This window comes from Rattus norvegicus, chromosome 7 (genome assembly GCF_021556685.1).
Source record: "Rattus norvegicus strain SHRSP/BbbUtx chromosome 7, alternate assembly SHRSP_T2T, whole genome shotgun sequence".
Taxonomy (NCBI): domain Eukaryota; kingdom Metazoa; phylum Chordata; class Mammalia; order Rodentia; family Muridae; genus Rattus; species Rattus norvegicus.
The window spans coordinates 123,603,706-123,629,973 of record NC_141540.1 but is presented as its reverse complement, the minus strand read 5'-3'; the positions used below and the strand labels follow the sequence as shown (position 1 = coordinate 123,629,973).

The following is a 26,268-nucleotide window of genomic DNA, read 5'->3' as shown; positions in this document are numbered from 1 at the left end:
TGTTCGATTTACAGGTGAGGAAAGCAGAGAAGCAATATCAGTCCAAGGTTAAGCGGAAGTTTTGGTGTTGAGGGTCACAGACTTTGGAGCCAGCCTGTGTTGATGAACAACAGGACTTCCTTTCTCTGAGCCTCAGTTTTCTTGTTTGCAAAATGGGACAATCTTGCCAGCCTTTTGGGATAGGACAGCACAGTGGGTCTGGAACAGAGTAGGTGCTCAGCTCTTAGGAAGAGAGGTCTGGGAGCCCCAGAACCCAGTGCATAAAGTTGGCCCACATCCTCTGTGCCCAGGGACCTTACCAGAGGTCCTGTGGTGGCAGAACTCAGATGCTGTGCCTGTTCATTCAATTGCTCCAAATTTGAACATTTCCAAATCTGACTTTTGTTGTTACTAAGACTGGAGACCTCCAAACAACTCATCATTCTGTCCAGAAAGTGGATACTGGATCAATTGTCTTCATTCTCCTTTTCCCATGCAAGGGAGGTAATGGCCTTTGAAAGGGGGTTGGTTTGTGGTTTCCCAGCAGAAGAGTGGTCTGTGGTCTTGAGCAGCTCAATTTGAAGCCAGGCTTTTCAGGAGGACTGATTTTAGTGAGCTCTAAAGCAGCTGGGTACAGCGCAGAGCTCTGTGGGGTTGGCTCTGCGTTCACTGTTGACATCTCAGTGTCTGGGACAGCAGGAGCTCAAATGAGCACTGCGTGAATGATTGCATGCGTGCGTGCATGTGTGATCTGACGGATGGGTGCATGCATGTGTGATGTGATGGAAGGGGGTGTATACAGACCGAATGGGATGGATGGGAACACACCTCTAATGGTTTGGACAGGTGCAGGCATGCATGCACACATGCATGATGGGATAGATAGGTACATACATGGATGGGTGCATGCATGATGGAATGAATAGGTGGGTGCACACGTGTAATGGGATAGATGCGTGTATGGACACCTGATATAGGATACAAAGAGGACGGGGTGCATGGGTGGTGCATGGGTGGTGCATGCATGCATAATGCCTCAGACTGGGCATGCATACATTATGGGCTTGATGGGTGCACATGGGTGATGGGATAGAGACATATGTGGATAGAAGCATGATGGGATAGAGGGTGCATGAAGAGAGCATGGGTAGATGGGCGTGTGCATGCAGAGTAGATGTATGCGTCCCACAGCATGGGATGGATGCATGGTCTCATGAGAATCAGGAGGGTGAACTGGTTAAAAACGCTAACTCTGAAATCAACTTGGGCTCCCAATTCTGGCTCCATTCTTTATTAACTATGTGAGTTGGAGTGATGTACTTCAGACCTCTGGGCCTCAAGTTGTTCATCTGTAAAATCGTGGGACAAGATGATTTTAGCATCCCTTTCAAGGCAATTCTTGTTTCTGTGATGTTGGCCTTGATCATCAACAGGATGCTCAGGATGGAAGGTTGGTGCTCTCCAAACCAGCCACCATATTTCTCCAACTGAGTGCAAGCTCTGAAGTGAGTGCAATTGGGTCTGGCCACCCAAGTGTGAGAGTTGCCGCCTTAGCAATCAGCTTTGCCTTTGGGGTTAGGTGGCCCCGCCATGTCTGTCATTTGCTCCCACCTCCCTTTCCTGGACAGGGTGTCCTGACCCAGCTTGCCCATCCCCCACTTTTCCGGAAGCTCCTCCTTGTGTTCGGTTCATCTTTCTCCCTTCTAAGTCCCTTCCCTGTGTTTCTTCTGCCTGTGCTTGTGAGCTCATGCATGTGGAGTGCTGTTGGAGTTAAGAGTTGCACGTGTCTCCATGCTTGGGAGGACTATAGGGACCCACGTTTATGGCATGTGTACTCAGTGGTAGCCGTGCGTCTGAAGACAGTTTATTCCTATTTCTTATCAGACCCCAAAGTCTCGGGAAAGCAGAAGGCTGCCCTGCTTCAAGAAAGGGAGAGCAAGGGCTGGAACGGTTCTGTGGGAGTCCAGTCTGCTCCTCTGGTGACCACGCCCTTTTGACTGCACAGATGCAACCTATCTTCTTGGCCCTGATCAGATAGTCACTAAGGCAGCTAACCTTGATCTGGCTCCAACTAAGTGTGCACCCTTCTGAGTATTTTGCATCCCTTATCTCATGCCATCTCGAAACCTTAAAAGGGAAGTTTTAGTCTTCCTCCCATTTTACAGGTGGAGCCTATGTGGCTCAGAGAAATGAAGTAACACTTGCTTTAGATCTCACAGGAAGGAAGTAGAAAAGCCAAGGTCTAAAGCCAGGCAGTCTAATGTAGGTGCCTGCCAAAGTGAATTAGAATTCTTCAATCCGAGATTTCAGCTATCCTCGCCTAGGTTCCTCAGTGTATATTCTTTTTTCCTTTCTTTTTTGAGGCAGGGTCTCGCTAGGTAGCCATGGCTGTCCTAGAACTCCATATGTAGACTAGGCTGGCCTCAAACTCACAGAGATCCAAAAGGCTTGGAACTGCTCTGTCCTGCTCCTGAAGCTCACCCTGTGTATATGTGTCTGCCTCCGCTTTCTGAGTGCTGGAAATAAAGATGTGGCTATCATGCCTGTCCAGTGTGTATTTCTTAAGTGTCCACTGTTTGCAGGCATTTTGACCGTGGTCAGAGGACATTACTGACCTGTATCCTTGATTAGAGTCCCATTGGGGTAGAACAGGTAGGTAAACAGGCGGAGGTCCAGGAGTCAGCCCTTACTGAGAGCCTCCAGTGGACACTGCTATTACAGTGCCTATCTTCACATAGGATGAAATGGACTCAGAGGCTTATCTCTGCTCACAGTGAGCCGGGGATGCTAAGATAGGAAGGAACCCAAGCAGTCTGCCTTGATGCCTCTGTTCTCCCTTCTAGCTGCCTTCCAGGATGCAGTGCAGAAAAGCAGGGGGAAGCAGCATCTAAGTTGGTCTTGGGATCAGACTCTCCTTTGGAAGTGATATCTAAGTCAAGATCTCGGGTAACAAAGGGCTGGCAGTGGGGAGAGTGGGTGTTCCAGGCAGGGAGAGCAGCTGGTGCAAAGGGCCAGAGGCAGAGAGCCTAATCAAGAATTGTGCTCTAGGTTTCTGGGCTGACACTTGCAAACACATCTTTCCTGGGTGGCTGGTTTATCTGGAAGTGTACTGAATAGAATGCCTGCTGTGGACTCTACACCAAGTCAGGTCTTACAGACTGTGCATGCCCTTGGCGGGGTGGAGGGGGGAGAGGAGGTGTTGGTACAAAGAGTACAGTGGCCACGTGGGTTCCAGGATTTGAGAGATATCCGGAGGAATGGAAGTAGTTTTTAGATAAGGAGGAAATAATTGGTGCTTGGGGCCTGGCACGTAGTAGGCTGTCACCAAACATCATCAAAGAAGTCCGGATGCCTATGTGTGCTGAGATTGACTCAACAGGAGTCCCGGATGCCCTGTGGTACAGGGTAGGGTGCTGTTTTGGAGTTGATGGATCAGGGCGGCAGGGCTATATTGGGACTACTGCCAAAGGGGAGCAGAAGTAGACATTTGGACAGGGGAGGCCTCAATAAGCTAAGGATCCCTTAAGCAGGAGGTTCATGGGTGACGGACGCTGTAAGCCAAAGACATGACTGTGGTTCCCAGTACCAGGGGCTGGACCCCCGAGGGACCACTTCCTGAGCCTTGGTCTCCCTTTCTGAATGTGAAACAGGGGACTTAACTCTCAGGCATTGTCATGGGGTTAAAGAGAGGGACTGTGAAGTATCCAGTAGCAGGTCTGTACATAGTAGGGGCTTAATTGCTCAGAGCTAGTCCTCCTACCTAGACAGTAAGAGGCAGAGCTACAGTTCCAGGACAACCTCCCTTCTGCTGCCATTCCTGAATGGGAGGCTTGGAACGGCTCTGTCCTGCTACTGAAGCCTGCCCTGTGTGTGAGTGTGTGTGGTGTCCTAGGTATGGCCTCAGTGGCCTGGGAAGTTTCAAGATGCTAAAGGCTGCCCAGCTGGCTCTCCAGCCTCTGTGCCAGCCTGTTCTACCTCCTTAGTGACTCCTGGCTCCAAGTGTGGCTGTGCAGCCTCAGGAAGGTTCTTCCCTCTCTGAGCTCCCCCGGTATAATGGAATCCTCTTTGGCCTTTGTGAGCACCATCCAGGTACAGATGCCAATCACCGTACACAGTAGGCATACTGTGAGTGGGCATTCTTACCTTCACCCTTGCTCTAAGCTTTGATTCCCCACCTACGGTGGGCATTGGCTCTTTTTAAGCCATCCACTCTGGGGCCAATTATAAATAGACACATAATCGCCCCTATCTATAGAGATAAAACGTATTCTTTAGAGATGAGCCACACGCCCCTCCCCCTACCGCCCCCCACCCTCCAACACTGGCACTAGCTCTCCGCAGTTAAGGGCGAAGGAGGGATCTGGTACTCCTCTCTCTCACCCATTCCTCCTCCCTGCTGCTCCTCCATCTCCACCCTGCAGAGGTGTGATCTGGCAGGGGCCGTGATGTCAGAGGCTCAGCTGATGTCACCGCCCCGGCCCTGTGACTTCACTTGCTTGCTTGGGCAGGAGGAGCTGTGAAGAGGCTGAGACCGAGAGGAGAAACTGCCCCCTTTCCGTTTTCTTCCCGATTTCTCGTTTTCCCTTCCTCCCTCCCTCCGCGGGGGTTTGTTTTCCTGCCGGCCTGCATGCTGTGGGCTGTCAGGGGGTCTGGGGCAAGTGCCAGGGGAGGATGCAGCTGCAAAGGTAACGGCGTGCGCGGGGCCTCTCCCACGGTCGCGAAAGTTTGCTCTGGCGTGTGAGGCGTGCCCGCTGGGCGCTGCGCCGCGCCGGCCCCAACCTCCCCGGGGGCGTGCAGGGGCCAGCGGGCCAGGGACAGGCCAGGCAGGGGCCTCCTGGGCGGCCTTCACTGCCTTGTCCCCATCAAAGGCCGCAGCTGCTCGAGTGGCGGCTGCAGCTTTGAAACTGCCATAAAGAGCGATGGAGGGAGGGGAGCGCGGGGGATGCTCAGAGCAGTGCCCAGGAGGGCGGCCGCGAGAGGAGGGGTGGCCGGGGCTGCTGGCCGAGTGCAGTCGCAGCAGCAGGGGCGTGAAGGGCAAGGCCCCAGGTCAGGATCTCAGGGGCCAGATCCTTGTTACTGCCCCTGTCCCCTCTGGTCCAACCGCCCTCTGTGGCCGGGACCCCAGCAGTGTGGTGCAGAAAGCTCTAGGAGGGGGCAGGGGCTGATTCCCCCTATTATTTCCTGACATATTCTTCCACCTCCAGCAGGCCATTTGTCAGTGGTAATGCGGGACAAAGGAGGGGGCAGTGGGTGGTCTGCTCGAGTTTTGCGATGGGCATAGAGCACAGGCCGAAGAGAAACGCCAACAATTAGGAGGCAGATCCAGAGCTTTGCTCATTCAGTCTATCGAGGGAGCCGTCATTTTGTGTTAGCGTGTGTGTCTGAGGTGGGAGGAGGCAGAGAGGGGAGAGTGACAGGAGAAGGATTATGACATTGTGTTGTCTCTGTTTGTGGTAAATGCAAATTTGGCACCAGTGGTTTCCTGGGAAAAGCAGAGGCAAGTGACCCAGGCCAAGGCCTTGGCCCACACCCACCAAGGGAGCGGGTGGGTGGTGGTTTGGGATTTTATTTGTTCCTCCCTTTTTTCTTTCTGGTGTGTGCTTCTTCCATTTATTTTACAGTGAAGAGCTGGAGATAGACAGGCCGGCATGGCGGGAGGAGTCAGTCCCCTCTTCCCTGGTTTTCCAGGCCCTCCTCATTCAATAGGAGGTTCAGGCACCTCCCTTGCCTCCAAGTCTGCCCCAGGTCACCAGTTTTCCTCTTTGGTCCCCTGACCCAGGCCAGGGTCACACTTGGTTTCTTAACCTGGATGCCTGAGGGCTCTGAAGGCTGCTTCTGCTCACAGCTGCTTACTCAAAGTGACTAGAGACACCCCCAACCAAGACCATGATGGGACTGTGAACTCCACGCCCACCCCTGGCTTCAGTTCTTGCCTGGCCTGCCAGGGTATGTTGGCAGATGTCCTGGGCCTTGCCTCTTTTGCTAGATCTTGAGGGCCGGAAGTGTGAGCCTTCTCTAGGCCAGGAGGCAGCCACAGCTCAAGGCTTTGGGCTGCTACAGAGTTCAGTAGGTACAATGACATGGACATAGGGGATCATTCTGCTTGAAGCCAGCTCTCAGAATGCATGGAATGGGTTTTATCAGGACTAGGCTCAGGTCCCACTGGGGCTCAAGAGTTCTGAGCTGAGACTCTAAGCCAAGAATCCTTTATAGTGAGGGTCAGGAAAAGATGTCCAGAAGGATAGTTTGTCATATTATGGAGCTCTTACAGTGCCCACTTTCTCCCTGCTTCCTCAAGAGTTGACCCCATTCCTGGACTTTCCCACTTCCTTTTTACCTGTTAAGTCCTCTGGACTCGGTTTCTCCTCCAGGGCTTGGGTCCCGTTCCCGCTTAGCGCTCTGACCACGCTGGTAGCCTATCTCTTAGCCTTTTTGGCACAGAGTGTTGAGCACAGAGACTTTTAGGGCAACCCTTGTAAATTCCTGACTCAACCCAAAGCTGAGCAGGAAGGCTTGTGCCTGGAGCTCAAGGTAGCAGAGTGGCTTGGAGACCCCTCATGGAGTGGGACTGTGAAGGTGAAACAGCTATTGCCTGCATCTGTCCTGGATGCAAAGCCACCCAAAGGAGAACTTTCCCAGTGGTGCTTGTTATGCTAGGATTGCAGCCTTGGTTATGAGGGAAGACATGGACTGAGTCGGGGCAGCAGGGGCTGGATGAAGAACAGCTGTCCAAACGCACTGCGTTGGGCTTGGGGCTTAGTCACCCTGATGGCCTACAGTGTCCTGGTATTCTGTGGAACTGTGGGCCAGGTGGAAGAGGAAAGGGTGAAGATGAACTCTCCCAAAGAGGTGTGGGGTCCATCCCAGGCTACAGGGGTGCTAAGAGCCCCAGGCTGATCCCTGGTCCCTGCTAGCCATCTTTACCTTGCCTAGACCAACAGATGGCCTGTTCACTTACAGCTGCCTTAGAGCCATCCCCCAGCCCCCCAGGTATCCTCCCCCTCCATTTGGGTCGATTGGAGCTGGAACAGTAACCTCCCTGTTATGTTAAACTCCAGGTGTTTGACCTTGAGCAAGCCTCACTGCTGCTGCTTTAAAAGGCAGTGGCCTAGGAGCAGTGCTCTCTTCCTGTAGACTTGTTACGGGGATTAAGGATTAGACTGAGGTACAAAGTAGGTGCTCAGCTAATGGCAGTTGTGGCTATTAAGGGTGCCAGAAACCTGGGGGACAAGCTCAAAACAAAACAAATGAACAAAGCCTCCCTTTGTACCTTATTAGACTCAACAGGGCAATCAAGAGAGGCTTCACAGGGGAGGTGGCGTAAGGCTTTGAAGGGTGAGTAGACACCTGCCAGGCTAAGGCAGAAGAGAATGTATCTGGAGAAGGGAAAAGGAACAGAGCTTACACGGGGTGAGAGGCAGGTTAGGGAAAGGGGAACAGGCTGAGAGGCACCTGGTTCTTTCACAGTGGGAGCAGAGTCTAGAGGCAAAGCAAGGTTGACCCGATGACAGACCCTGCTGGCTACCCATACATATATCATTGAAACTCACCCTCACATACGTTCATGGCTGCAGAATCTTGCCAGCTCCTGCCAGGTCAGACCTGTCACCTGCCTTGGGGTATGGGGATTTGTGGATGGCTCTACACTTGAATTTAGACTAGTATCAATTTTCTTACTTTCCATTCCTCTTCTGTTTCCCACAAGGATTAAGATCGGGGGTGGGGGTGAGGTTGAGGCTGGGTCCTGTGTTGTATTCCTAGGCCAGACAGGCTACATTCAGAGCTGGAGGCAACGTTTCTGAGGGAAGTGATTTGGAGAATTTTGAGGCAGATTCCAGGAGCTGCATCTCCAAGCTGGACCCCAGGGGTGACCTGAAGCTCCCACAGAGTCTGACTATCTAGTTCCTCAGCCCTAGGTTTGACCAAAGTGGTAGCATAGAAGGTGGTCTATGTCTCAAGGCCAGACTGCTTGGGTTTACTCTCTGTAGTATTCAGACTGGTCATGTGCCTGGGGTAGCAGTGACAAGCACTTCGAAGGGCTCTGATGAAGGTTACAGGACTTACTTTCCTCACACCCACCATCTTAGAGCTGTGCTCTCTGGACTAGCAGGCACTTGGAGACTGTTAACTTTAAGAGAGAACAGCCCAGGAGAGTGAAGGCTTAGGATATCTAGGTATCGATTGCATAATCCCTCCAAACCTCAGTCTCCCTAGCTATGAAATGGGGTTGGTATCGTGCTGAGTTATAATGGCCCTTACTGTAAACTGGGCTGGTATTGCCTGATTGCCTACCTTAGTAGTGTCTCCCTGCCCTGAACTCTGTTAGAGCAGCGTGGAGGGATAAGAAGCCCAGAGCTGAAAGGGCAGGGGAAGAGCTCTAGAGACTTGGCATTTTCTAGATGGGGCTGAACCTCCATCTCTGGTTACTGTGTGCAAGACCAGAGGGAAGTAGTCTGCTAGAGTGTGAGCCCTGGAGATCAGCAAGGGCCCACCCACCACTGCAAATGAGCCACTGGTTGGACACAGGGTAGAACCACTGATACTCCGAGTGGCCCTGAATGTGGCATGGCGTCATTCTGGACCTCAGCCCCGCTTTGTGTGGAGGAGGGCTTAGGTCTCCTTAGGTCTCCTGCTTCCTTGAAGTGCTCTGATTTTCCTGTTGCCGGTTTTCTTGGATGGCGCCCATGCAGGCTGTGCCTCGGGCAGCATCATCTGCCCACCGGTTTTTCTAGAAAGGACGGTCTTCCCTTTCATTACGCCTGGCTTGCTTGCTAGTGTACTACTCCCCGCTAGCACTGTATGGAGGCTAGTGGAGGGGCCCAGAGGGTCTGACAAGGGTTTCGCCTCCTTCCAAGAGAATGGGGGGTGGTGCCTAGCACCTTGGCCTGTACATTTGTGAATCCATCCAGGTAGTGGGTATGGTGGGGTTTGGGAGCTAGACACAGATGGCTCTGGGAGGTGACTGTCATGGAGGACCCCAGAGGTCATGAACACTACCTCCTTCCACCAGCACAAACTTTAGAACCAGCCACTCAGCTCCACTGAGTCTGTGCTGGTAGTTGTGGCACCTCACTTCCTCAGGACAGCTGTCTGTGTGAGGCTACTGAGGCAGTCGTGAATCAGGCAGCCCTTTGTAGTGAACAATAAAAATCTCTGGGGGCACAAAACTGAGGGCCCCGGAGCTCAGGGACTTCACTGAAGGTTCTCGTACCTACCTGCTACCAAAGGAGAAGAGAAGTAGATTACAATGCTGGGGGCCCAGAGACCACTGACAGGACATTCAGGAGACACAAAACTTGGGATGAGGTGACTGTGCAGGTCCGCCAATGCTTGGTGCAGGGATATACTGATATCAGGTGTGTGGGAAGAAGGGGTGCTTCATATGGCTGTGGCTCTTCAGGAACATTCATTCCCTCTTGCCCAAGGTGTTCCTGTACACGTTCATACCCGTGGGGTTGCTTAGCAAATACTGTCTCAGCCACCTGTTACCTTGCATCCTCAGGCCAATGACGTATGCCGCCTCTTGCCTCTGTCTGTATACACCCCGACAGTCAGCGAGGACCCCTGTGGGACCTGGCTCGTAGAACTGTAGTGGGATGCTGTGGGTTAGCACAGGAAGTACTTCAGTGCAGGCGAGTGCATGTGAAAGCTGCAGGCATACTTTGCTTTGTTCTCTCTCGTCAGCTCAGGTGCCTCTGCTCACACTCAGTATTGACTGAGGACCTGCAGCGTGCCAGGCCGAAGCCTCTCTGCCTTGGTGCCTGGGAGCTGAGTGTGCAGTTCCGATGCAGCCGGGTAGAGCTTCTGAGAACTGGTATGCTGGCTCCCACTGCTGGTGTGACTGACATCCTGACGAAATATGTCAGTTGGAAACAGTTGTGAAAGAAATATCTGGAGAGACTATTAGCCCTGCAGGAGGACCACAGGGAGTCTGAACTCAGGTCAGGTGCTAGTCTTGGCTGTGTTTTCATGACTCGGGGAGGGAGGGGTGTCCTCCTTTCCTCAGTTTCCTCATCTGAAATCAGGGCAGTATTCGGTGGATCTCACCTTAGAAGGTTGACTCTGTGGGATTGCTCACGTGGTAGTGCATTGTAAGCAGCTGTGACAACTTGCATTTTGGTTTCTGGTCCCTAGCATGATGACCAAAGGTACATCCTGTGTAGTCCATGTGCTGATGCTGGGCATGGACATCAAATAAAGCTTGTTCTGCTCTCAAGGGCTTCTGGAGTTTTGGCATCATTGAAACCTCTGGATTCTGTAACTTGCAGAGAGAGGAAGGTCCATTAGGCAGATTTGCTCCTAGAGGGGATATGTGGTCACCCAGGTCATGCAACCGAGGTTTCTGAACAGTTAGTTCCTTGTTCTGGGCACTGGGTCAGCTAATAGGGATGAAACTGTTTGGTCAGAGGCCAGTACTGCCTTTGAGCTCAGCCTAGGAGAAAGGGTGTGAAAATCGCCCCAAAAGATCAGAGAGAGGGATGTGGAACAAGGCACAGCTACAGGGCAGCTGGAAAGGTGGATTTGTGGTGCCGTCTAAGAATTCTTCCTTTTGTCTTGGGATGAAGCCCGTGACCCGCACTATGCTGCAGCTGCACCCCTGCTTTCCTTTGAAGCCTCAAGCCTGTGACCCGCACTGTGCTGCAGCTGCACCCCTGCTTTCCTTTGACTTGCGCTGTCCTGCCTGCCTCCTCCCCCTTTCTGCTCTCTTTGCTTCTTCCTGCCTTGGGGCTTTTGATGAGCAGCACCTCTCCCTGCAACTCATCCAGACTCAACATGAAGCCTCATAGGACCACAAACATCATGTCAACAAGGACCTTTTATTCAATGCTTGGAATACGATAAAGACCCAGTCAGTGTTGAGAGAATGAATGGTTATTAAGGAGGCAGCATTTGAGTTGGACCTGAAAAAGCAAGGTAGAAATACCTTAGTCTCTGTGGAGGCGGAGAGGCAGGCTCCTCTGCCTCTGGGAATAGGCCAGGCGAGGGACAAAACTTGTTTGGTTTGGCAGAGACAATGAAACAAGGGAGTGGAGGTTGGCATTGTGAGCTAAGCCAAGAGAGGGCTTCGTATCCAGGAGAGTGGGACTTTGGAAGCCACTCCGCAGCTACTGCACACTGTTTAGCCGGGGACAAGTGCTCATGGGACTGCAGTGAGTTGGCGGCAGAGATGAAAGTGGTTCACAGAGAGGCTGGAGTCAAGGGCTGATGTGAGTTGGAGAATACATGACTCTTGCTGCTTTCTGTTCCCAAGGCATCACACATGTGCTTGGCAGTTGTCCTTGAGAGCTATCAGGGAGATGGATGCAGGGCAGTAATGAGGCTTCTCACATGATGTATCTTTTTCTGGGAGACAATTGGTTTGGTGGCAGGGCAGCCATTCCCAGGTCTCTGGAGGGGAAACATCAGTGTCCCTATTTCTGAGCCATTCTCGTTGAGAAGGTAACCCCCAGCTCTGAACCCTTATACCTGGACCCTAGTACAAGGTGAGGGAGAAGGATGAGCAGAACCATAGCCACCATTACATCCAGTACAAGAGCCCCAGGATCCTCTTGCAAGGCAGCCACTGTGTGTGTGTGTGTGTGTGTGTGTGTGTGTGTGTGTGTGTGTGTGTGAGAGAGAGAGAGAGAGAGAGAGAGAGAGAGAGAGAGAGAGAGAGAGATAGTTAGTTAGTTTGAAGGGGCGGGCTTGAGGGCAGCTACTGGGCCCACCGCTTAGTAGTTGTGTATCTTTGAGCATCTTCCTAGCAGCCTTGGACCTCTTCAGCCATGAGCTGGAGCGATGCTCTGGCCTCTTGAGGGCTGAGGCGAAGTGACACATACAGAGTCCTAAGCCAAAGAAACTGCGGCTCAGAAGCAGTTAGAAGCAGTGGCCGTTAGCATGGCTGCATTTTTCTCCACCGTTTGCATTCTTAGCAGGAAACTTGGGTTTCAGGCTTACAAATGAAGAGCATGTCAACAAAACAGGATGGAACAAAGTCTTTTCCCAGCATGCCTCAGCATGTGGCACTGCCTTCCTGTGGCGCCCAGACAATGATGTGGCTAAAAGTCTTGAGCTTTCAAGCAGAAATAATCCCAATGGAAAGGAACCTCCCATTGTTTGAAGCGATGCAGGGGCTTGGCAGCCCTACTCGCCTGGCTCGGATTTAGCTCAGACCCCTTCTAACTGCTGTGCCTCAGTTTCCTTATCTGCCAATGGAAGAGCAGTATCTGCTTCACAGGTTTGCTGTGAGGATTAAGTGAGTTAATGTTCAGACTGTGTCTCCCTTAGTGCTACAGTCAGATCGTTCATCGTTAACCTTGAGCACTGAGTGACTTGGTGGAAGCTCTGGAGCCAGAAGGCTGGGTACCAGTCCCAGCTCTGCCTTCTGTTGGCTGCCTCACTTGGAACTAGTCACTCACTCCTCTGTGTGCTCATTTCTGCCTAGTATCATGACTGGTACCTCACAGGCTTTTAGTGAGATGTGAAAAGCATCACCCAGGGAAGGGACCCCCATTCCTAGGAAGCAGGTAGAGCACTTGCTTCCCATGGCCCAAATCCCAATTTACAGATAAAAAAGTCAAGACCTAAGTCAGTAAGTGGTTTGCTGGAGTACACACTGATGAGAGCTTATTGGTCCCCAGTTTTGTGATCTGTGTTGGTAGTTCCATGTCAGTGGCTGCCCAGGAAGACTCCAGCCCAGAGAGAGGTGCAGTGAATTTCAAGCTGTGTGGAGAGCTGATGTCTCCTACCATCTGCCTTCAGGGTCCTTCTTCTGTGGTAAAATGAATGCTGCTAGGTATCAGTTCCCCAGTAGTCTCCAGAGCTGCAGTAGACTATGGAGAGAGGCAGCCGCCGAGTTCTTTGTTCTCTATGGTCTCTTTCCCTGGCCGCCTGGAGACTTTGGACCTGCCAGCTGTCTGCCCCTTTTCCCAGTAGTCTCTGAGCACTAGGAAGTTGGGACAGTCAAAAGTAAGGACACTGGGGACCTAGGATAATCCCAGCTATGCCTTTTTCAAGCTTAATGACTTAGGACAAGTTACTTTAAATTCCCCTGCATCTCAGAGGCTGCATTTGTAAAGTGGGGTGTGACATCAGTATCAATCTCATCAGGTTCTCTTGAACATTAATTAGGGTGGTAAGGGGAAGTCTGCCCATTTCCTGGTATTCTCTGGGCTGTCTCATAATCGGCGATATGTAATTTTTATAAATATGTTGTCTTTTCTCGCATAGTGTACCAGACACCAGACGGAGGTGGGAATGTCCAGTAACCAAAAAAGAAAAAAGAAAAAAAAAAAAAAAAAAAAAAAAGACAAACAGCCCAGTGGGACCAGTGGGAACCATGACTTTGATCATGTTAGGGTAGAGTGGAAGGGCAATCTGGTGAGCAGAGGCCACTGTGAGACTGCAGCAGTCCTATCAAACCCTTCACAGGATATAAGGACCCGCAGGGCCCCATCTTCATCATCTCTTTCTACTGCTCTGGGCACAGGTCTCTTGTGCATAGCAGGGGCAGTAGTTCCCTCCATTTACAGTCTTGGGTGTGCCCATCCGAGCCTGATAGCCTTCCTTCACCCTGCTTGAGAAAGAACTGTTGAGGCTTCCAGCCTCAAAGACTGCAGGTGATCCTGTGGGATGAAGGCATGCCCAGAGCTTCAAGCCATGGCTGTGTGCCTAAGCATGCTCAACACCTCTATCCTTTGCCTGGGGAAATCACCTGGCTTGGGACAGGCACAGCATGGTGTCAGGGTAGTTTCCCCTCTGTCAACCACAGGCTTTTGTTAGTGCCTCCTGCAGGAGTAGAGGTGAAGCCCGGGGCTTGTGAGTGAGGAATCTAGGCTTTCCTCTTGGTTTGTTAGAGTTGTTAGCCAGCAGCCCCTCCCAAGAGGAAGGAGAGCAAGAGTCTGCTGAAGGATAAAGGTGAGGGCTGTTCTGTTGTTCAAAAGAGTCAGCTACAGGGAAGGACACCAGCCTGCAGCTGAAGCAGACACCCCGGCTCAGTTCTCTCAAGTCACTGATCTGCTGAGCAGGGCCTGTCTCCTCAATCAATCCGTGCTGACAGATGGTACCGGAATCAGTGACCTAGAGGCAGAAGGCTCCATTTGTAATCCCAGAGTGGTCCAGGTTCTTGGAGGAGGGCTGAGGAGTTTGTAATAAAAGGAGTGACACAGGGTTTCCAAAAGCCATCTCCCAGCCAGAGGGAGAGAGAAGGGATTAGCTTTGCCTCTGGAATTGATACACAGTGATTCCATTCAATAGGTATCTTAGAGTGGACTGGGTTAGGAGAGATGGGAGAAAGAAACAGCTCATTTACTCTGTTTTCTTTAAAAGACTACAAAGTATAGAAGGAAAGCCGAGATGGATACATTTTAGACAAGGGAGGGACACAAGAGGCTGTGGCAAGCTGGGTGTAGTGTTTTTGGGGCTGTGATCCCAGCACCCCAGATGCTGAGTAGGGAGGAGGATCATGACTTGAGGCCAGCCAGGGCTACAATGTGAGACCCTGTTTCAAAACATAACAAAGTAACTACCCTGAGTTGTAAGACTGTGGGCAGCCATTTATCCCCCCCCCCCCCCCAGCTTCACCCGCTTTGCTGTTGTATTGACCTCCAATTTACAATGACTCCCTTATTTCAGCCTCCTGAGTCCTGGGACTCCAAGCGTGGAGTCATGCACGGTGGTGCTAGTTAAGCATGTCTGGTACTGCATGAATTCTTCATGCAGCTCTCTTTAGATACTCACAGTACCTATAAGTGAGGTGACACTAGGGGGTCAGGCATGGCACTCGGGTGAAATGTGTCCAGGGCCACACACAGCACAAGAGCACGAATACCTGTCTGCTGGTCATGATTTCAATGAATGTGTTTCCTCTCTGTGATACTTCAAAGGCACATGGGCGGACCCCAGCAGATCTGGCTGTAGAATGGGGCAAGTTTCCATGTGGTGGTCACCTGGATAGTGTTCTGTTAGGAGCTAAAAGAATAGGGATGGGGCTACCTTAGGAAAGGAGGCAGGAACTGGATGCAGTGTTTCTCTACATCCTGTTCCTAGTGAGCTCTCTTGTATCCCTCTTGTCCCTTGAGACAAAGTGAGACCTAGGAAAGGAGGGAGAATGAGGAAATGGTGTCCCTTCTCTTCATGAACTGTCTTATGAAGCTGCTACTGGGGCTGTCCTCAACACAGTTTTCAAGAAGGCAAATATCCCCCCAACCCCGTGTGTGTGTGTGTGTGTGTGTGTGTGTGTGTGTGTGTGTGTGTGTGTCTCAAGTGTAGAAAACTTTAGGTCAGTTTTCAGTCCCTCCTACCTTTCTCTCTGCAGTCCTGACACTAGCTGAAGCCAGGCTTTGGTCTCTTAAAAGCCTAGTGCCTGAGAATTTGAAAACGAAACTCACAGTTAGAACAATGGGAACAGCTAGAGGGCAGGGCCTGGCAGCCTATTCAGCTCTGCACCGGAAGGGCTTGGCACTTTGCCTGTTGTCAAAGAGGTGTGGGGGGAATCAAATCTCCAGGAATAGTCCTGACCCGAATTGGAATCAGCCTCCAACTTGGTGAGAAGGTACAGGACACCACATCATCCTGTCAGGGTCCCTAGAACCTCTTCAGGCCCTGCCTGGGAAGCCAGACCCTCTGTGGGTGGCCTGAGGCTAAGGGAAGCATGAATTGCTCTGGCTAGGTAGAATGAAAGGTAAAAGCTAGGTCACAGGGATCTGTAGACCCCAAATATCTGAAATCTGGACCCCAGATGAACCACAACTGACTCCTGTCAGCATCTCACCTTTCACCCAAAGCACGTTTGATCCCAATCTCCTCTCAAGTTGGGTTGCTTTAGGAGGGGGTACCACATACCCCACAATATCTAGGCCAGATGCAGGCCTAATTTAGAGTCGGTAGTTTTAGGGACACCTAATCCAAACTCTTCTCCTCTTGTATCGATGGGAAACTGAGGTCCAAAGTAGAGAGGTCTCTAGGTGTGCCAGAAGCAGAGTGTAAATATTCCAAACTCACCCTATCCTTTTTCACATTGCATAGCAGGGGTTGGGCACATGGAACCACCATCTAAGGCAACCTATGGGCTCTCAACCTATGGGTTGAGACAGCTTGGTGGTGAATGGCCCTTTGACAGGGGAGGCCACCAGAAAACACAGTACAATTTATAACAATAGCAAAATTACAGTTATGAAGTAGCAATTTAATGGTTTTATGGTTGGGGGTCACCGCAACATAAGGAACTAAATTAAAGGGTCAAGCATTAGGAAGGTTGAGAACCACTGATCTATGAGATGTTTGTAGGAGATTTTCTTGAGGAAAAAGAAATTTAGCTTTCTGCTCTGTGAAGATATCCAGGAGACAAGGGAAGGCTGGTTAGAGCCTGAGGCATGGCCCTGGAAATCTCTTACTTCAGTTCTGGGCCTGCCATCCAGGAGTGCAGAATCTCAGCGCCATTGCAGACTATTGGCATGAGAGTCTTTTTTACAAGTGAGGTAGGTTGGCTTATTTGCTTTTATAAACGGAGGAAACTGATGCTCAGAGACTGTTGTTGTTCATTCAGGAACACCCAGTAGGCATTATGGGCAGGGACAGCATGCACACACACTAGGCTGGCCTGGTGTGACCCACCTGGGCCCGGCGGACGTTAAGAAAGCAGGCGCCACCCTGGTGACGGCTCAACTAACTGTACAAATTGCCACGGGCTTCACAGGCTGCCAAAGGCGCGACTTCGAATTTGCAGGCTCTGGGAGAACTCCAGAAATCCCAGTAGAAGGTTCTGCGCCACCAACTCCCAAGAAAGTTGCTTTGAGGGCACCTCACAGGGTATCCTCAAGCGGAGGAATGGAGGTAGCACTGGGCGCGTGGTACGGGACCGCTGAGTGGGGTCTCGTCGCTGTGCCTCTCGACGCTGCCACACGCGGGTGGGCACGCGCGCCACCCCGCCCCCGGCCCCGCCCCCTGCGCCCGCCCCGCCCCGCCGCGCGCCCTCCCGCCCGCCCGCGCGCCGGGGCCCGGAGCCGCCTCATTGGCTGCGCGCCGTCACCTGACGCTCTGTTATTTCCTGTGTGTTGGGAGAATGGAGAGAAAAAACCCGGAGCCGAGCCGCCTTCGGCCCCAGCGAGGCGGCCACGGCCTCAGCCGGGGGAGTCCTCCCTGAAGCGCGCCGGAGCGGGGAGTGAGCAAGCGAGCGCGCGGGCCGGAGCGAGCCTCTAGGGGCCGCGGCCCCGGCCCGCCCCGCCGTCGGCCTGGGCGTCCGCGCTGGAGGCGGTGGAGGCACCCCCACCCCCACCCCGCGCCGCGCCGCCGCCCCCTCCCCTCCCAGTGCCGGCGGAGGCCGAGGGACGGGCCGGGGGGCTCCTGCAGGTAACCGCCGCTCGGTCTGAGGGAAAAGGGCAGCCCGAGGGGCCGGGACCCAGCCGCACCGCTCATCCTGGCTGCTGAGAGCACAGGTCGTGGCCCGGCCCGCCCTGCGAGTGCTGAGCCTTGGGAGTCGCCGAGGGGGCTGAGGGGACCGGCGTGGGCTGCTCCGGGGTCAACCGCCAGGACGGGCGTCAAGGCAGAGCGGGCCGGAGACTCTCGGGCGGCGGGCGGAGATACCTGGTCGTTGCGGCCTGAGGTGCTGAGGGGTCTACGTTCTTGGCAGCTCGGCGGGGACCGGCGTTGCTGGCCTCTTGGCTGCGGGCTGGGAGTGAGGCACGGGTGGTGGAGGGCCGGGCTTGGAGCGGGCCGGGGAGGGGCTGGCTGGGGCCGGCGGAGCAGCCGCGCGAACACCTGAGGCCATGTGGATGCGGCTGCCGCTCGCCTGCCGGCGGTCCAGGGCAGGTACCCGGCGGCGGGGCGCGAGCTAGGGGCGCAGGATGCACTTCCTGTGTGGGGCGCTCTCCCCTCCCCCGCCGTGGTGAGCAGGGCAGGGTGTGGGGTCCGGCGGAGTCCACGAAGGAGCTCTTCTCGCGGGTAGGGTTGGGAAGGCGAGGCTCTGAGTCTCTCTTCCCCATTCTTACGGAAAAGTGGTTTAAAGAAGAGTTTGCTATCCGGCCTGCGGCGGGAGGTGGGATGTCTTGAGTGCGCCAGGATGGGAGTGGAATTTAGTGTTGGGGGACGGTAGATTCCTCTACGGTTTGTGGGTGCGGACACCAGTGTTGCTTGCCTGCCTGTGTTCAATTCCTTTGGGGACGAATCAGAATTGGGGGCTTCTACCCGAGCTCTGCGTTCTCCCTCCAGAGATTAGATGACTCTTGTAAATGCTATAAAATGGATGGAATTTTTGAGCTATTATCTAACAGGCTGATCTTTGAATGATAATTGGACCCTTATGCTAACAGCCTTGGTGAAGAGTTTTATAAAAGGTTTACACGGGGTGGCATTGGTGGCTGGGGAAACTGCACTAAATTCCGATCTAGGAGGCCTGGAATGCACCTCCAGATTGGCCACCAAATAAACTGTAGCCCTGGGCAAGTTACCTACTACCGTCTCATGCCTCAATTACACTTCTGCTAAAGACTCCTTTGCAGGCCAGGCATTTCGAAGGTTTATTTGAGTTTGGTTTGGTGGTTCTTCCATTCCTGTTTTGTACTCTCATTTTGACCATAGGAACTTTTCTGAGAAATGTTTAAGATGTTCCTCACTGGATTGAAAAGTAACTTGGTCAAGATAGTTTTTGCTCAATTCCCAGTGCTTTTCTGTGCTTCTGAAGAGAAAACACACACTATTAATAGCTGTCTAGCCTATGTTGAATGCACATTATATTTTTTTCTTTGTGATAAGAGTTTTCTGACTAATTGAGAAATATGGATGAGATGATTGGGTCCGGTTTTTTTTTTTTGTTTGTTTGTTTGTTTTTTGGTTTTTTGTTTTATTTTATTTTATTTTATTTTATTTTTTTTGAGCTGGGGACCGAACCCAGGGCGTTGTGCTTGCTAGGCAAGCGCTCTACCACTGAGCTAAATCCCCAACCCTGATTGGGTCCGTTTTTGTTGGCCCTTTCCATGCTGGGAAGGGATATAATTTCAAGATCTTTTAGGTGACTCTTGGCTAACTTGAAATTTCTAACTTCGGTCTTGGAGTAGGGATAAAGTAGAATTAGCTGTGCGATGTAGTAGGCTAGTAGAATTAATATCCACCTCAGGATGCAGTAAATATTTGCATCTGCGGTTTAATCCTAGTGGTAGGGTATTTTCTGGCAGATGCTGAAGAACCCCAATTAGTTTTACCTATTTTTTGGTGTGTGAGGGCCCTGGGCCATATGCTTTTGAATAGTAAATACCCCTAGACCAACTCGGATTTTGTTCTTTTTGTCTAAGACTTTTAGTATTGTAATATTTGAGGGATATATATTTAATGTGATCTCCTGTGCCTCTTTTATTTTTGGCTATGTAGTTCTGAATGGCCTTGAACTTCCAGTGATCGTCCTGCCTCCTGATTTTATTCATCTGGGGTTAACAGCTCAATTCCCCATAAAACATAGCCATTATGTTTTTCTTGGATCATTTTTTAAAAATTTGGTCTGTATAGTTTAAAATGGTCTTAACATGGATGGGGGGATGGGCTCATAATGTCTATTTTGTGTATGTGTTAGAAGAAGGTTTTCTTTTTCTTAGCATCAGGCCTGTCACATAAGGAGACACTAAGACTATACGAATGAGTATAGTCATTTTTGGAATTTTCTAAAATATGAAATTCTATTAGGACTTGAATTATGACCCTCTCTTCATACTTGTCTTTATTAAGTTCTAACTTTCTCTTAGAGATAGGAAAGGATTCTAACATTTGCATTAAAAACAAAAACAATGGGGCTGGAAGAGATGGCTCAGTGGTTAAGAGCACTACTATTCTAGAGGTCCTGAGTTCAATTCCCAGCAACCACATGGTGGCTCACAACCATGTGTAATGGGATCGATGCCTTCTTCTGATGTGTCTGGAGATAGCTATAGTGTACTCATATAAATAAAATAAATCCATGAGCCTAAGAATTCTCAACTGTCCTAAAATGTCTTCTCAGTGGACCTGAGAGTTCATCATTCCTTCTCCTCAGTACATAAGCTAGTGGGAAGTGGGACTTGGTTATAACTCTCCTCTCCTAGACCGTAAAACTCATTACCAGGTTCCTTTTAACTCAGGGTCTGCTCAAGGTGCAGAGCAGTTAGTGTGAGTGGCCCTGAAATACTTAGCTTTCTGCTGTCATTCTGCTTCACTGACTCTTAAAACAAAACCACAACAAGCAACCACACAGCTGGTGAGTATGAAGTCCGGACCTGGGTGAAATACTGGGAAGTGGTTTCTGTGACCCTTGGGAATTTTCTTAACTTTCAGTTTGTTCATGCTTGGCCAGTTTTGCTGGAATCCCTAAAATTTAATTTTAAGAGTTTCTCTTTCTTATCTAGTTTTGTCATTTTGTCTTGAGCTGAAAACAACTGAAAGTGCACAAGTCATAAAAGGTTGTCTTTCTTGTTGTGTGCCTGTGTTACTGGTTTGCAGTGTTTAGGAACCATGTCGTGATTGCTTTCATTTTGACCAAAAGAGACTTTGTTGGCATAAATTTATGAAAAACAGAACTTTTCCCAGGATGCCTTAAACATTACTTCCTCTTGAGGGTAGTATTTTTAGTTTTAGGCCCTTGAAAGTCCTGTGGAGGTGATACTGGGGATTGAGAGCAGAGTCTCAGTCGTGCTAGGCAGGTAGATACTCTGCTACTGAGCTATAGCCCCAAGCTTCTCAAGAATTTTTGTCATGACCATGGTACTCACAGTATAGGTGAAGTTTCTCATGATGACAAATAAAATTCAGTGTTTCCTATATTAGGGCCATGCTTACTTTGAGGTAATGCACAAGACTAGCAGGAAGATGTGCTATGAAATAGGAGTTGTTGATATAACTGTGGCCTTATTTGGTGATTCTTTATGAATTTAAGAACATAGAATTGGGAGTGGTGGCATATGCTTTTAATCTCAGCACTTTCAGAAGTAGGCAGGTCTCTATGACTTTGAGGCTAGCCTGGTCTACATAGAGTTCCAGCAGGCTGGCAAAGGCTGAATAGTGAGATCCTGCCTACAAACAAACAAACAAACACAAACCAACAAAAGAATGAGAGCATACTAGCTACTAGGGAAACTACCCCGTACTATAAAAGTTCTTCTGTAGGATTGGGACACTTGACTATCAGCACAATATGGAGATAGTTTCTTTGTTTGAATATAACATCCCTAAATGTTGATTAAAATCCTCTTCTATATGTCTTGTCATTTGCATTAATAGATGTTCATGGGCTATGCTAAAACGTAGAAGATGAAATGGTAGGCCAGATAGAGAATGGGCCACTCTGAAAACATGCCATAAACAGTAAATAAATAAGAATGTCGTGTAGTAATAGCTACAAAGAGAATAAAAAAAAATAGGTGGATGTGTTGGTGCTTGTCTCATGAGACAGCAGGATTGTGAGTTTAAATCTAGCTTGAGGGCTGGAGAGATGGCTCAGCGGTTACGAGCACTGACTGCTCTTCCAGAGGTCCCGAGTTCAAATCCCAGCAACCACATGGTGGCTCACAACCATCTGTAATGAGATCAGATGCCCTCTTCTGGTGTGTCCGAAGACAGTGACTTATATATAATAAATAAATCTTTAAAAAAAAAAAATCTAGCTTGAGCTACGTAGTAAGCAGGCCTATCTGGAAAAGAAAGAAAAGGCACTCAATATGATAATAACTTAGAATACTGCTTTAGAGTGGTTTCAAGATGGCCCCTGTTTTGTAGACATTTCTCTCAGCTGGGTAGACAGATTTAATCTTTAGGGCAAGTAAAAAATGCTAAGTAATTTACTTCGGCCTTGAACATCTGGAAAAAATACCCAAGGCCATTGCTAGGAAATGATGTTCCCTTCTCATAGTCTGCTACCACCATTAAACATAGACTTTCTGTAACAAATGTGCTTTATCCCATACTTACAAAATAACACACAGAACCTGTTTCTTACTTATGTGGCCAGCCATGTTGTAATCAAGGAAATACCCCTAGGGATGTAGTGCCCCACTCTTCTCAGGAAGGCCTTGGCCTCCCTCCCCAACTTGGCTGGCTGATTCTCACTATGTAGCTGAGAGGATGACCCTAAACCCCTGATCCTCCTATTTCCACCTCCTAAGTTCTAGGGTCAGACGTGTACTATTGCACTCAAGAAGAATCCCTACTTTTACCAGGCACAGTGACTATTTTTCAGGCTTCCTAAATAATAGTTTATACTTTTAGTCATAGAAGTGAAACCAGGGCAGTCCTGTAACTGAAGTGTAGAGATAATATCAAAAGTTATCCCCACATCTAAAAATGCCTTATTGTAACTGAACTCTAAGGAAGCATTTCTCCATGTTATACATTGTGGACCAAGACATAAGGATAAGAAACCAGTTAGTGGGGTCTAAGAAGCCAACATTGTTTCCCTTTGTGAAAAGTAACAGCAACAGTCTTTGTCCATACTGCTTCATATTGATACAATGTTTCTCCAGATTGGAATTTCATAGGGTTTCTGTTTGTTTTAGGCCTAGTCTTGTAGTGATTGAATTCTATTTAATAGACTAGGCTGCCAGAACTCACAAAATTCCTCCTGCCTCTGTCTCTTGAGTGCTGGCATAAAAGGCACGCATGACCACACCCTGGTGATTTTTAAAAATTGGAATACATTATGCCATATGCACATGTACACAGGTGCACATGCACACATCTTTGTGGAGAACAGCTATATGCCCAGCTTTTATGTGGGTACTAGAGATCAGATTCATGATCAGGCTTACATGGCACACACTTTGCCTGGCTGGCAAAGAGCAGGCTCCCACCTTGACTATCTGTGTAAATCACCATTCTTTCAGTTTTTCCTGAGCTGTAAAGTCGTTGGGTTAAAACAGATTATTCTTTCTTAATCTAGTTTGTATTTGGTGTAGGTGCCTGCAGAGGCTAAAAGAGGGTGTTGAATCCCCTAGAGCTGGAGTTGAGGTTGTGAGATGCCTAATGTGGGAGCCAACTTAGGTCCTAAGGAAGAGCAGTTGGTCTGCTTAACTGTTGAGCCATCTCTCCAGCCCCCATTGCTTGTTTTTTTGGGGGAGTTTTCTTCTGGCTCTGAAATTCTGTAGTCATGGATGAAAAGGGAAGCAAAAGGCAGTTTAGATACCAGTTAGCTGGGAAAGAAGTTGAGCCTCCTAGCTTGGACTAGCTTGGACTAGCTTGGACTTTGCCAGATCCTCTTATAGCTGCCTTTGCTGCTCAACATCCTTCTAGCTCAGTTCCACTCAGTTGGGACCCTCTGTTTTTGAAACAATACCCTAGCAAGACATACAGAAGTCACTTGTGTTCACCACCTCAATCTGAAACTTTAAATGTAAACACACCAGTGGATGTTTTCTGCCTTCTTTTTTTTTTCCTTTTGATTTTGGTTTTTATTTATTTATTTATTTATTTATTTATTTATTTATTTATTTATTTATTTTTTTGGAGCTGGGGACCGAACCCCGGGCCTTGCGCTTCCTAGGTAAGCGCTCTACCACTGAGCTAAATCCCCAGCCCCTGGTTTTGGTTTTGGAAACAGAGTCTCTTGTTTCCTAGGTTGTTCTTGAACTTAATGATGGTTCTCTGGAGTGCTACACGTATAGGCATAATTCACTACACTTAGGTATCTGCAGTTTTTATTAAGACAATTAGAAACAGTCAGACATTACTCCTTACTGAAGCCTTTAGCAGGCACCATGAATGATCTCCCTATAGTTCTTCTGGCTAGTCCCTATCCACACTCACTATCCCCAGTGCATGAAAATAAAAAGGTATAATCATTCTGCTTCATTATTTGGATTAACTTTTCCATACATCTCCCTCCTCTCAGTGGTATCACTACCTTTCCAGTTTCTCAAGTCATGGTTGTATCATTCTCTTATAATTCATCACTGAGTTACTGACAGTACTATTTGTTATATAACTTTCTTTTTAAAAATTGTTTTTAATTTTAATTTTGTTTTATGGGTGCTTTTTTCCCCCCCTGCATGTATGTCTGTGTACCACACGTGTGCTGGCTGAGATTGCCATTGTAAGCTCCATGTGGGTTCTGAGAATCTAACCCAGATCCCCTGGAAGAGCAGCCAGTGCTGTCAACTGTAGAGTCATCTGTCCAACCCCAAAATATAAGTCTTGTAATGATATGTCTTTCATCCTGTCCCCACTGCCCCAGTGCCATGCTCACACTCGGTGGAACATTGGCCTATTTCTATTCTCATCTGCCTCTCCTCCATCTTAGCCAGAACTTAAGAATCACCCCTTTCCTAATTAGAATATTTTGTTTCCTATAGCACCCTAAAGAGAAACCTGACCCCTTCTGTCTTTCTCCACCTATATCTCTGACTGCTTGTCTCGACTCTAGCTTTCTTCAGCAACTCTCATTATTCAGTTCCTTGAAAATGCTATTTCCTCCAGCCAGAACACTGACTACCCTAGCCTTTTCTCATCCTTCCTGATGTTTGTGGAATGAAGTACCAGAAGTTAAGCAGTATGAAAGTGAAATAAGAAAACCTGTTTTTGGTGTGCATCTGTAAGTTCTTAAAGAAGTAGAAGTGTGTATGCAGAATGCTAGTTTGGTTATAGCATAGGCAGAGTTTTTTAAACAGTATATCTAGGAGTCTGCTATCCTGTTGGTGAATGTGTAAAATGATGTAACCATTTTTGGAAAACTTAAAAGAAATTCTTAGAAAGTTGAACATGTATATCTTGTGACCATGCAGTTTCATTTTTAGGTATTTATTCAGAAGAAAGAAAAATTTCTGCAACTAAGCTATATGCAAGAATGCTTATAACAGTTATTCTCTTAAAAATCATATCCTGGAAATGGTCCAGGTTTCTGTCCATCAGCAAGATAAACAAACTAGTATTTACATTTAATGGAAGGCTGCTGAACAATAAAAAGGAACAGACCACTGGTACTGTGGTACTGTAATAAAGATGAGGTCTCACAAAACGCTGAGTGAAAGTTAGAAAATGGACCATTTATTTATAAGCCAAAGTAAACCATGATGTTAGGAATTGGATTGGTAATTCTTTTTGTTTTGTTCATAGGCAGGTTTCATGTAGTCCATGGTGGCCTCAAACTTGTTAGTTATGTGGCCAACTTCTGCTCTTTCTCCTACCACCTCCCAAATGCTTGGATTATGAGTCTTTCTTATAATGTTTGGCTTTGATACCCCTCCCTGACACTTTAGGTAGATGAGGATTGACTAGGAGGGGGACATAAGTTTTTTAGAGCAGTGGTTCTTAACCTTCCTAATGCTGTAACCCTTTTAATGTTTCATGTTGTGGTGACCCCCAATCATGATGTTATTTTCATTTCTACTACATAACTATAATTTTGCTACTGTTATAATATGTAGGATATCTGATATGCAACTCCCAAAGGGGTTGAAACTCATAGTTTGAGAACCTTTATTCTGGAAATATAAATATATCTGTATCTCAAGAATAGATCCTGTGTTTATAAGTAATTTTATAAGTAAATTATATCTGAAAACAATTTAGGAATTAAGCTAGATTCTAGGCTGGTGGTGGCGGTGGTGGTGGCGGTGGCGGTGGCGGAAGAGGAGGAGGAGGAGGCAATGGCATGGCGACAGTGGACAGCAATGGCACTTAGATCTCTGCAAGTTTGAGGCCATGCTGGTTGGTCTACGGAGTGAGTTCCAGGTCCATCAAGGCTACATAGTGAGGCCCATTCTCAAAACTAAAACAAAACAAATAAAACAGGCACTATAGTTCACACTTGTAATCTTAGCGCTGAGGAGACAGAAAAGGATACTTGGGGCTTGCTAGCCAATGGGAGAGATCCTGTCTCAGAAAACAGGGTTGAGAACAACTGAGGAGAACACCCAGGGCCATTTTCTGGCCTCTAGGCACCCACCTGTACACATGCACCAAAAGCAGAACATGATTCAGAGTCTTGAAAGATGGCTCAGTTGATAAAACACTTGCCTCATAATATGAGGACCTGGGGTTTGAATGCCCAAAAGCCAACTTGCTGACCAGTTAGCTTATCCTGCTTGGCAAAGTTCCAGACCAGACACTGCCTTAAACAAAATGTGGAAGGTACCTGAGGACCTAAACCCAAGGTTAGCCTTTGACTTTCATATGATCCCTCCACAAATGTACATGAAACAGCGCGCCTGCACACACGCACGCACGCACACACGCACGCACAAAAGTTGGGTGTTTTTAATCTTAAAACTTGAGAGGTAAAGGCTGGCTAATTTCTGCTAGTTGTAGGCCAGCCTGGTCTATAGTGAATTCTAGGACAACTAGGTTCCTTCAGAAAGACCCTGT

At 49.0% G+C, this 26,268-nt stretch overlaps 2 protein-coding genes across 11 annotated transcripts in view; one reads left to right on the top strand and one right to left on the bottom strand.

The window, feature by feature from the left end:
* Tcf20 (transcription factor 20) overlaps positions 1–26,268 on the top strand; it is a gene marked incomplete at its 5' end in the record, with an annotated part of 150,508 nt that overhangs the window by 47,936 nt on the left and 76,304 nt on the right. For 2 of the 5 annotated variants that reach the window (NM_001130574.2, NM_001439828.1), the window contains 1 exon segment: positions 4,517–4,664. 5 annotated transcript variants of the gene reach the window in all.
* Positions 10,778–21,275, bottom strand: LOC134479801 (uncharacterized). 6 transcript variants are annotated; one of them, XM_087559847.1, is made up of 4 exons: positions 17,542–21,275; positions 15,261–15,322; positions 14,789–14,928; positions 10,778–14,037 (listed from the first exon to the last, which is right to left on the bottom strand). In XM_087559847.1, exons 1-2 carry the CDS (start codon positions 17,937–17,939, stop codon positions 15,316–15,318), a joined length of 405 nt encoding a protein of 134 aa, XP_087415973.1. In that variant the 5' UTR covers positions 17,940–21,275; the 3' UTR covers positions 10,778–14,037; positions 14,789–14,928; positions 15,261–15,315. The 6 variants fall into 6 exon arrangements, 3 of the variants coding, with proteins under 3 accessions (XP_087415973.1, XP_087415974.1, XP_087415976.1); XM_087559848.1 differs by having other exon boundaries at positions 10,778–11,367; XM_087559850.1 differs by having other exon boundaries at positions 10,778–11,265.

Coding starts and splice junctions, on each gene's coding strand:
- LOC134479801 (XM_087559847.1), bottom strand. CDS start 17,939: ATGGGGAAGAGAGACTCAGAGCCTCGCCTTCCCAACCCTACCCGCGAG.